The sequence below is a fragment of the Equus asinus genome, chromosome 3, assembly GCF_041296235.1.
Source record: "Equus asinus isolate D_3611 breed Donkey chromosome 3, EquAss-T2T_v2, whole genome shotgun sequence".
Taxonomy (NCBI): Eukaryota; Metazoa; Chordata; class Mammalia; order Perissodactyla; family Equidae; genus Equus; species Equus asinus.
The window spans coordinates 38,622,437-38,634,851 of NC_091792.1; the positions used below are offsets into that span (position 1 = coordinate 38,622,437).

The window sequence follows — 12,415 nt, forward strand, 5'->3', positions numbered from 1 at the left end:
ATTAACCAATCTTTCCCTTTGTAGTTTGTACTTGTAGAGCCTTGTTTAAGAACTCATTCTTTACTCGAGAGTCATAAAGATATTCCTATGTATTTCTTCAAAATGTTTCTGTTTTACTTTGTCTTTAGATTCTACCTCATGTGATAAAATAAAGCAAATTCCATCAGGATTTTTAAAGATATGGGTAATCATTGCTCCTGCACCATTTGTTGACATATCCACTTTCCCCACTGATCTGTAATGCCCCCTCTGTCATAGCACATGATACAGAACTGTAGGTAACCACCTATGTCTGTTGTGGCCTCTATTCTGTTCCACTGACCTGTTCATCTGCTTGCTGACAAAACACTGTCTTAATTACTTTCAAGAGTCCACCTCTCTCTCTCGATCTTCAAAACTGCCTTGGTTATTTTTGCTCTTCCTTATAAATTTTAGAATCACTTTGTCAAGTTCAAAAATAATTCTTTGGTGATTTTTTACTGAAATTTCAGTGAATTTTAAGAATAGGTATTAAAGGAGGTTATAACAGATGGCTTTAAGAAGGCTTTAGGAAGACTAAGATTCAAATGATAATTTTTGAGAAACAGACATAGGGTTCTCTGTTTCGTTGCCTTCTTTTTTTCCTAGTGTAAATTATTTCCTTGTAGTAGGTAAAACATTCAAGATGAAGAAGCTGGTTTCTCAGCCCCCATAAGTCATTAGGATCTATTATTCAGAGTTGTAGGGTGGTAGAAAGAGCTTCTAATTTTCCATTCATGACATTGATTGCCGCAGGGCTTAATTTTCTTTATTATCTTTAGCTCCTTCTTTCCTCTCAATTAGTTTCCCAAACTGCCATTCCATAGTACATTTTCTAGATGTTATTAATAGCTGTGTTTGGGAAAGGAAGTCACAAACTCAAACAAGATTTTAAAATCCTGTACAGTAAACCTCTCACTTGCATTTTATAATGCAATTTAGTACATCAAAGACTCTTAGTGGAATCACAGTGAAGAAAGATATGTCTAATTTTCTTTTAACTCACCATTTCACAAACTTTTTTGTGCATGAATTTATTTCTTGCATACTGATTAATATCCTACAGAAGAATATTCCACAGGACATCAAGTTGGGGAATAGTGTATTTATACTAATAAGGAAAAGAAGAAAATTCAGACCTTTCTGACTTCCACATTGTCAATCAGCAATAAGCAAATTTTTTAAATGCCAACATCAAAACAAACTAATCAAAAAGTATCCAGCAAGCCTCTTAAAAATGCTTAAGGGTTGTTTTTTAGCTTGAAGACTTGGTGTTGGCCTATATCTAATGAAACTTTTCCTTTAATTTGACAAGAGTTATGCTTTCCTTCTTATTTCAGCATCGAAACGAAAGAACAGGCAGACATCCCAGATTTATTCACCTCTCACTGTGAAAGCTATAGGAATGTTTGGCCTTATAAAAACACAAACAAAAGAAATGCATCTCTCCTATCCTTGCTGGGCTGTAAGCCCACCATTCTTGCTGCTGAGTGGCCTGAGGAGAACCAACAAACATACCGAAATTAAGTGACTTTTTGTTCATATTTTCTTCCTTCTGCTCTGTTGACACAGCAGGTATTAATCTGCTTGATGCATTGCTGGCCTGGTGGGGCAGCCCTGCTCAGCTGAGGATGACGGGAACAACAGGTCACTGCCAGTCTCGGCAGACGCCCTGGACAGAAAACAATGGCCTCTCCCGGAAAAACATTTCTCCTTTCTTATAGGGCATTACTCCTTGCTGTTGTTGTAGCAAACATATCAGTAACAGTCATGGGCGAGCTTTTGAGAGCCAGGCTCTTCCTAACCTTCAAGGGAAAAACACTGGCATTTCCCTTTCTCTCTTTGAACTTCATTTGGCATTTATTCAACAATCATTTCCTCATGCTCATTGTAGACCAGGCAGCATACTAAGTGCTAGGGTTGCCAAGACTAGTAGCACAGCCCTTGAGAACCAGATAGTTTAAATTAGAGGTTAAAGAATAAAATACTTTCTGAATACCCTCAAGAGTACCACAAGCATTGCCTGAAGTACAACTCTGAAGACTCGGACCCCAACTTTAGAGTAAACAGGCTCTCAGAGATTGGAAGTGTAAATCCGAAACAAGGGGCACTCCATGCTCCATGAAGCTGGAGGCTTTTTCTTGTTTTCTACTGTCTCCTGAGGCCAGATTAGGGCCTCTCAACAATACTGACTGGCTATTGACTAAGCAAGGTGTTGGAGGCATCGAGAATGATTTAGCCATGCATGAATCTTTTCTATTTTATTCCCAGCACTAGCTTGTCCAGCTTTCCCTCGACAGTGTTTCCTCGCAGAGTGGCCCATTCCATCTGTGACCAGCTATATCGGGAAATCCTTCCTCACGTGGTGCGGAAATCCACCCCCTACAGTCCACCCTCAGACGCACACTCTGCCCTCTGGGACTCCACGGAAAACACAAAACAGTGCCCTCCCCTGCTACTTTTTATTTCAAAAATTTTAAGTCTACAGAAAAGTTGAAGCAAGAGTACAATTAATACCCCATACGCTTTTCATCTATTCACCAACTATTAATATTTTCAAATATTTTCTGAAAAAATATATCTTTTCCTGGTTTTTTCTCATGAAGCATTTGAGAGTATGTTGCAAACATAAGACTACATCACCCCTAAAACTTTGGCATCTATCTCCTAAGAATAAGGACATTTCCCCACAAAACAGCATTTGTATTGTACACCTAAAAAAAGGAAGATTAATAAAATATTATCAAAAGTAAAATTCATATTTAAATTTTCTTAATCATCACCCAAAGTGTTGTTTCTTTAATCTGGGATTTAGAAAATTCCAGATGAAAAACAATTCACATTCTCTTTTAACCTAGAATTTCTTGTAGCCTTTTTGTATTTTTCATGACATTATCTTTTTTGCAAAGTCTCCTACTACATAAGTGATAGCTATGTGCACTGCTAACGCATCATTGGAGGGCACAGACTATCAGGTTGTCTCACTAGTGATGATGTACACACTGACCTCTTGACTAAGAATGTGATCACCAGGTCTCTTCAATGAAAAGGTACATTTTTCCCTTCATAATTAAAAACTTAAAAACACATTTTAAGACAGTGTGAATATCTTTCCTCCAACAACTTTTTACTTTTTTTTTTTTTTTTTGAGGAAGATTAGCCCTGAGCTAACTACTGCCAACCCTCCACTTTTTGCTGAGGAAGACTGGCCCTGAGCCAACATCCGTGCCTATCTTCCTCCATTTTAGACGTGGGATGCCACCCACCACAGCATGGCCTGCTAAGGGGTGCCATGTCTGCACCCGGGATCCGAACCGGCAAACCCCAGGCCACTGAGAAGTGGAACGTGTGAACTTAACTGCTGCGCCACTGGGCCAGCCCCCTCCAGCAACTTTTTACCCAAGTTTTAGGAGCCATTGATGATCCATTTCTGAATCAACTATATTACACCGAGAATCGCAAAATGGTGATATTCTGATTCTATGATTTATTCTACATGGACTAATTTTAAAAATCCAATGTATTAGAATCCACTATCATTTAAAATTTTTTTGATACTCAAATTGTCCCAGATTTGGCCAGTGGGGGCCTCTTGAAGCTGCCTCCTAGGCCTTTTTGATATGATCTCATTAGTTTAGCATTTCCTACCCTTCTGTCACCCCAGGAGTCCCAGGTGACCTGTACTTTCCTCCTGCCTAAACCTAGCATCAGCCATTCCTCCAAGGATGCCTGGCTTCTCTTAGTGGGGAATAGCATTTATGAGGAACAATTTTGCTAGTCTCTCCTACAGGGCAGCCCTCCAGGTGTCTGAAGCCAGTTATTTCTGTCCCATCCACCTCCCAAACTTCCACACCTCCGCTAAATCCACCCAATTCCTCACACAAGTGTTCCTGACTCAGTTTTGATTCCCACCCTCCTCTTCTGTTTCATATTCCCTGTTCCAAGTCAGCTGCTATCTTCTAGTCCAGTGGTTCCCAACCTGGCTACACATCAGAGTCACTAGGGGACTTCTTTAATAAACAGATTCCCAGGATCCACTCACTCCACTTATTGAATGAGACTCTCCGGGGAGGGGCATGGAACTCTTTTTTTTTTTTTTCTTTTAAGTGATATCAATATAGCCAGTCCATTGCATACTTCAATTTTTCAAGGTCTGGTGAACCCAGAATTGAATACAATATCAAAAGTATGGTCTAGAGCTATTACTTTTCTTATACTGGACATTATACTTCTTTCAATGTAATTAAATCAACGCTAACATTTTTTGGGAGATGGTGACAATGACATAAAAATTTTGACTCATGATGAATTTATGAAGAATTAACTCTTCAAGATTTTTTCAAACATATTGCTGTCACATCTCTTCTATCTCCTTATGTTCCATTGCTCTTTCAGATCTAAGTATAAGAGTTCACATTTGTTCCAATTAAAACTCATATTGCTTGATTCAGTCAAAACTTCAGTATGTCAAGGGTCTTATGCATCCTGATTTTATTATCCAAACTATTTTTTACCCTTCTTCTTCTTTTTTTTTTTGGTAAGGAAGATTGGCCCTGAGCTAACATCTGTGCCAATCTTCCTCTATTTTGTATTTGGGACACCACCACAGCATAGCTTGATGAGCAGTGTATTACCCTTCCAACTTTATGTCACTCACAATTAAGCATGCTGTCAAAGTCCTCTCTCTTATGCTGTCTTTTTTCTTCTATTTTTTTAAGTATTAAAAAAATCAATCTTACAAACTTTTCTATGATTGTGATGGTGGTTACCATAACTATATGTTTGTCAAAAGTCAGAGAATCAGATACCAAAAAGAGTATATTTTAATGTAGGTGAATTATACCTGAAAAAAAACCAGCCTTACACTCCAAATACTCAGCTATATTTTTCTCCCAACTTAGGTCTCACTAACTTATTTTGATTGACAGTTTCTGCAAAATGCATTGGTATTCTAACTAAAGGAGTTTTCATAGATTTTGTATTTTTATTTGTTTGAAGTCAACACATTCTAGGGTCTGATATCTTGAAAGAGCATCAGGTTTGCTTTACTGCCAGTCAAACTAATGATGCATTATCATCATTTTATCACTTCCCACAAAACAAAGTGCAAAGAAAAAGTGATGGAATGTGGAACAAGGAGAAAACAATATTAGAAAAATTACAATCCTTCACAGAACTGGGTTAAAAAAATTGAATATAGGCCTGTCATTCTTCTTCTTCTTCTTTTATTTTTGGTGAGGAAGATTGGCCTTGAGCTAACATTTGTTGCCAATCTTCCTCTTTTTGCTTGAGGAAGATTGCCACTGAGCTAACATCTGTGCCAATCTTCCTCTATTTTTTTGTATGTGGGAGGCCACCTCAACATGACTTGATGAGCAGTGTCTAGGTCTGCGCCCAGGATCTGAACCTGCGAACCCTGGGCCGCTGAAGTAGAGCACACAGGCTTAACCACTATGCCACCAGGCCAGCCCCAAGGCCTGTCATTCTTGCTTAGGAGTGGAAATTAGACAATTTTCCACCTATTAGTTTGACAAGGTTTTTTTGTTTTGTTTTGTTTTGTTTTGGGGAGGAAGATTTTCCCCAAGCTAAGATCCATTGCCAATCTTCCTCTTTTTTTGCTGAGGAAGATTAGCTCTGAGCTAACATCCACGCCTATCTTCCTCTATTTTGTATGTGGGATGCCACCACAGCATGGCTGATGAGTGGAGTAGGTCCACTCCCAGGATCTGAACCCGTAAACCTGGGCTCCAAAAGTGGAGTGCACAGAACTTTAACAACTTGGCCATAGGACTGGCCCCCTTGAAAAGGATTTTTAAAAATACTCTTCAGTGCTGGTGATGGTCTTGTGAAACATACTCTCAGACAGTGTGGGTGAGAGGCTTAAGTAATATAACTTTCCTGGCTATTTGAAACTATCTGACAAGAACTTAAAGAATTCAGTTAGAATACATACACACTGATAAAAAACCTAGAAGGAATTACATCAAATTTTCAGCAGTAGCCAGCCATCTCTAGCTGATGGAAGACAGGCTGTTCTGTTTTGTTTTTTTAATGCTTTGCATTTTAAAAAATGTTTTTAAAATTTCCATGATGAGCCTATGTTAGTTTTTTTCTTTTCTTTTCTTTTTTTTTTTTTTTTTGCTGAGGAAGATTCACCCTGAGCTAACATCTGTTGCCAATCTTCCTTGTTTTGTATGTGAGCTGCCACCACATCATGGCCACTGATGAGTGGTGGGGGTCTGCACCTAGGAACCGAACCCAGGTCACCAAGGCAGAGTGCACCAAAGTTAACCACTAGACCACGGTGGCTGGCCCCCCATGTTAGTTTTTATAATTAGGAAAAATCAGGGGCCAGCCTGGTGGCATAATGGTTAAGTTCATGTGCTCTGCTTTGGTGGCCTGGGGTTCACCAGTTCAGATGCTGGGCATGGACCTACACACCGCTCATCAAGCCATGCCGAGGTGGCATCCCACACAAAAGAACTAGAAGGACTTACACCTAGGATACACAACTATGTACTTGGGGATTCAGGGAGGAAAAAAAAGAGTAAGTTTAGCAACAGATGTTAGCTCAGGGCCAATCTTCCTCACCAAAAAAAAATCAATACACATTTGTAAAAATACTGGTTAAACAAAGGGGAAGAAAATAAACCACAAAAGGAAAGAAATAGGGATAAAAATGTTTTTTGTAAAGATTTACCTGTTATTGATAGGAATTCTTAAAATAAAATATGTCTTCCAGGTAGCCAATAATTTTACGAAGAATTTTTGTTCACTGAATGAAGAATATTTCCCTTGTGAAGCTTCTCTGAATACCAGAGAAGATTCAAATTTACAATAACTCTAAAAGGGATACTTGCATTGCCTCCAAACAATATTTCCCAAACAAGAAGCTTTATAGAGAATTATTGAATACTGTAAATTCATACCTTGAAGAACGATGCTCTGGTTTATTTCGTTCGTTGCGATCTGTAAAGAAAGAAGACAGTTACATGTCAAGATGCACTTTAGAAGCCCTGGAAAAAAAGTTCTTAAATACCAGCTGGCATACCATTAGATTTCACAAACGGATGTTCAAGGGCTGCTGTGTCCACCCATGTATAAAGCGTTCCATCAGAGTTGAGAGCATTTGTCTAACAGAGGAGGTAGAAAGGATACCAAGAAGGACCAACATATAGAGTTTTCATGGTTTGTTAAAATCATGTATTTGAAAAATATATCATTGCATGTATTATTCCATTTTCTAAGATCTTTGCTGTTTTAAACACTCTGCTAAAACCAAAACAAATTTAGCTAAGGAAAGAAAGTAAGGAAACTGAAAAGCCACAAATTACTCAGCTCAAAAAAATCATTCCATGAATCATGGTTGGCAAAAGCTTCTAACAGGATGGGGAGGGGAAAAAAAATTAGCAGTCAGCTACAGCAACATCTGCAAAGACACTAAGACCAGTACAGCCTCATCCTTAACTCTCTATCACCCAGAACTTTCCAGAAGTTGGATTTCAATGTTTCACAGATAATTAGGTCTCATGTGCTATCGGTCAGTGGTTCTTAACCAGGGCGATTTCACCCCAGGGGACATTTGGCAACGTCTAAAGACATTTTTGGTTGTCACAACCAGGGAGGAAGGAGCTACTAGTGGGTAGAGACCAGGGATGTTGCTAAACATCCTACAATGCACCCTACAACAAAGAACTATCTCACCCAAAATGTCAACAGTGATGAGGTTGAGAGACCCTGCGATAGGGTAAGAGAGAACAGCATGGCTGCTTGAAGTTTTCAAAACCGCCTGTTTGGACTGCTAAAATGCTGTTAAGCAACCTCAAGACTATTACACACAACAGAAAGAACCATAAAATCTACAAGCTGTCTTTTTTGACTCTAATGATTTTTTTTCAGTCCTGCTTAAAAATAAATAAAGTAAAAAGGTCTCAGTGTTACGGAAAAACTAACCAAAAGCAATGTGTAGGCCACATTAAAATCCTATGCAATGACAAAAAAAAACCCTCCCATGCAATGTTATCAAAATATAGTTTTTAAAGTATCTTCTAAATTAATACTAACAAGATAGAACTTAATGGCAAAACAAAGATTAGATAAGAATTCTTTTTTTCCCTTAATTTTATTGCTGGTGGAGCAGCATAAAGATAATGAAAACATACTCTAAAACTTCTAAGAGAGAATTATGGAAGAAAAGGAATACAATTTACATAGTTAAATGTATATATCAATTCTTTCTGAATGGGTTTATAAAAAAAAGAAATGTTTTTTAAACCAAAGTGTTAGTACACAGGAAGACACTGTTCTTGAAAGACTAACAAGTAGGAAGATTCACAATAAAAAAATGTTTGCTTTTAGATAAAAATGCTCTCCAAAAGGCACAATGTTAATATGTTTCTGGTTCCAACTTCTCCACACAGTGACTTAGCGTTATTGCCGTTTTAAAACTTTTGTTTTAATTTACCTTGGTTTTACCCCTCCTTTAAATAAAAATCTTACGGTTTTTTACTTGTTGGGTATTAAAAATTTGAAGTCTTAGCATACAGTGCACATTAATCATTTTTTCAATCATTTCTCTTCAGCTTTTAGTATGCTAGTTTTGCTAACACAAGTAAAGTATAACGTCTCAAAGTAAAACTAGAAACTGGATGCAGACCAGCTGTGATATAACAAAGCAACGACTCTTACCTGTGGCTAAAGATGAGCTAAAAGTCTGCCCGTATTGCCATCTGATGTGGCTGTAATCCTAGTTTCGCATGTAATAGCATATTCTCGAGCAAAGCTTCCTAGTGGTATGACACACAGGAGGAGGGGAGAAACAGAGTCACAATGCATGTAAACAAGACTCAGCATCTGAGGGCTTCCCTCCAGGGCCTGTTCTCATTGGCAGATGTGCTATGACCAGTCTGCACAGCTGGAATGCAGCCACTCAGGAAGCGAATGGCTCATAGCTCTCCTTCATTCTTGGTTAAAACAGGAAATTCTACAGTCATTTTTATACTTTCTGCTCTAAGAAAATACAAATGCCTCCCCACAGTACTTCTCTATTGAACTAATAATTAAAAACCAAGAAAATAACTTGATAATCTGTTGGAAGACATTTTATACCTTTCTTCCCGAACTCACTCTTAGCATTATATGTGTTATATAAACATGCATACACAAGTGTTTATAATATGTTACTCCTAAGACCCATATATTTGATAATTTGAGGGTAAGGGTAAATTATCCATTACAATATTCCCCATCCTCCACCTCTTGACAATGGAAAACAAATTAAAACACATGTTCTTGGCTTCATCTTTTTTCTCAAAGTATACAAATAACTGGATTTCACATTTTGCCATAAGCCATCTTTTAGCTTGAATACATATAAATATGCAGCGTGTATATGTTGTGTATTGTACGTCTACACATATTTTTATATACTTATTTTAAGCAAAGTGATTTTCATCACAGCCAAGAATATTGTGCAATTGTCAAGAAATACATTAGTGGTAATGCTGAATTTCTGGCAAAATAATAAGGTTATTATTTTGGTCCAAAAGCCAGGACTGAACAAAACAAAGCACTGAGGGCAGATTCAAGATCTGGATCGTGCCAACAACAATAAAACATTTGGATAAAATAACCTAAAGGAAAATGAGAACAGATCTATAGCAAACATGGAAATTTCATCTTGACTGTATATAGTGCTTTAACATATGGACTTTATTTATTTCAAATCAAATATTTTTTGGCACATCCCCCCAAATTTTTTTTCAGTTTCTAATTTTAAATAATTTGGAGAGAATATACTTGCAAAGCCTTTCTGAACTTTTATATACTTAGAAATCATACAAATAACTTACTAGCCCAAAGTCTCACCATTTCTACCCAAAAAAAAGAGTTATTAAAAATAAGAATGCCCTAACTCTACAATTTAGTTGGCAAATGCTGCACATTTGCTGTAGACAATGCACTAAACTTCAGGGGTCCAAGCAGAGCACGATGATTTAGGTCACTCAAAGATCAGCAGTACACTCTCAATGTGAAGGTCAGCACAGTTGGATGGCTATGTAAAAAGTCTGTTGGTTTTGGAGGTATATGTCACACACACACACACACACACACACACACACAGTGCGAGAGAGCGCTTGCCTTCCCTGCCTCTACTCACCCATGTCTCCTGGTTAATGAAGCTAATTGGGGAAATGGAAGAATACCTTGCAAGCAGACCAAAGGCAGAATGGTGCAAGGGGGGTCGATGGCTGCACGTGTGTAAATGTTGTGGGGAGATGGAAGGAGGCAATGGGAGAATTCATGGCACATCAAGGGGACTGAGAATCTGCAGAGTGGTAGGAAGTTACCATGGGTCAGTGACTCTGTATGAGAGCTCCAGATTACCCCAATTTTTTTGCCATGAAGATTCTGGTTCTAAGTAGTCTGGACATACATGATTCTAATGTTTATGGTATACCACTTATGTAGAAATGGGCCCTGCTCTGGCAGGGACAGCTTTTAGGGAATAGCCAGACAGATCCTACTGATGTGTAACCATTCACGGTGATTCTTTTTTTTTGAGGAAGATTAGCCCTGAGCTAACTACTGCCAATCTTCCTCTTTTTGCTGAGGAAGACTGGCCCTCAGCTAACATGCATGCCCATCTTCCTCTACTTCATACATGGGACCCCTACCACAGCATGGCTTGCCAAGCAGTGCCATGTCCGCACCCAGAATCTGAACCAGTGAACACCGGGCCACCGAGAAGCGGAACGTGCGCACTTAACCGCTGCACCACTAGGCTGGCCCCTGGGTGATTCTGAATCTAATAATACAACAAACACTTTGAAATGAAGATGACAAAAATGCAAATGTCATCTTTTGCTTTGATTAAAACTAAGAAGAATGGCCAACTCAAACCTTATTAAAATACATTTAAGACATTCAGGCTTTGAGGATTTGGCTTTGATCACTTAACTGGAAAGAAAATCAAACCCATTGTGTAGGGACTTACACTACTAACTCAAGTTGACAGTGAAAGGTCCTAAATCATTCTTTGAAATTAGTGGGAAGACTCAGTCTACATGAATGAATACAGTAGTACCCCCTTATCCACGGGCATACATTCCAAGATCCCCAGTGGATACCTGAAATTATGGATAGTATCAAATCCTATATATATCCTATGTTTTTTCTTGTACGTACATACCTATGATACATACCTATGAATTAGCAACAATAACTAAGAATAACAACAGTAACTAATAATAAAACAATTATAACAACATACTGTAATAAAAGTTACTATAGATTTCAGCAACCTAGCATATAATCTTTTTTCTTTCCTTATTAAGTCAAGAACTTTTACCTTTTCACTTAAAATAAGCACTTTATGGCTTCTCTTTGGCATATTCGAATTGCCAGCATCACTACTCTTGTGCTTTGGGGCCATTATGAAGTAAAATAAGGGCTACTTGAACACAAGCACTGCAATACCAGGACAGTCAATCTGATAACGAGAGGGCTACTAAGTGACTAAGGGGGCAGGTAGCGCATACAGTGTGGACATGCTGGACAAAAGGATGGTTCACCAGCGCCAGAGCGGGTGGGGCAGCACAAGATTTCATCACGCTACTCAGAGTGGTGCACAATTTAAAACTTTTGGGGTGGGCCCAGTGGCGCAGCGGTTAAGTGCGTACATTCCACTTTGGCGGCCTGGGGTTCACTGGTTCGGATCCTGAGTGCAGACATGGCACTGCTTGGCAAACCATGCTGTGTTAGGCGTCCCATATATAAAGTGGAGGAAGATGGGCATGGATGTTAGCTCAGGGCCAGCCTTCCTCAGCAAAAAGAAGAGGATTGGCAGATGTTAGCTCAGGGCTAATCTTTCTCAATAAAACAAACAAAAACCTTACAAATTCTTTATTTCTGGACTTTTCCATTTAATATTTTCTGACTGTGGTTGACCACAGATTACTGAAACTACGGAGAGAAAAACCACAGACAAGGGGGGACAACTGTACACACAGACACATTCACAATAGAATAGGAAGTGGTATAAAGCAATCTGTTTTGTACCTCACACTGGAGCACTAAAATCTTTATTTAGAGTATTATCTATAAAAGGATTCTTTATCACACTCCCAAAGCATTACTGTCAAACTCCAACTTGGGAGTTTATAACATATATCATTTTTAAAAAGCAGATCACTCCTACATAAATGCTTTGTGCTATTCAGTATTAACTAAAGGAAGGATACCCACACTCTGAAAAAGAATTCTTTGCAGTAACAATATCATTACCTCTTTACTTATGATAAGTAGAATAAATAAAACAATGAATCCAGCCATTAGAAGACAGAAGATATTCAGGGTTCACCAACCTTACTTTGGTGACTCTTTAAAAGATAGCAAA

At 38.4% G+C, this 12,415-nt stretch overlaps 1 protein-coding gene across 20 annotated transcripts in view; it reads right to left on the reverse strand.

Moving 5' to 3' along the window:
• The window catches only part of SH3D19 (SH3 domain containing 19), a 161,038-nt gene that overhangs the window by 76,527 nt on the left and 72,096 nt on the right, over window positions 1–12,415 (reverse strand). For 12 of the 20 annotated variants that reach the window (XM_070504893.1, XM_044767117.2, XM_070504898.1 and 9 more), the window contains exon 2: window positions 6,948–6,987. In XM_070504893.1, the coding sequence (XP_070360994.1) occupies window positions 6,948–6,987 (40 nt within the window). Of the gene's footprint in view, window positions 1–6,947; window positions 6,988–7,069; window positions 7,186–8,706; window positions 8,805–12,415 lie in introns of those variants that run through there. The other 8 variants (XM_044767122.2, XM_070504894.1, XM_044767121.2 and 5 more) reach the window with 4 other exon arrangements.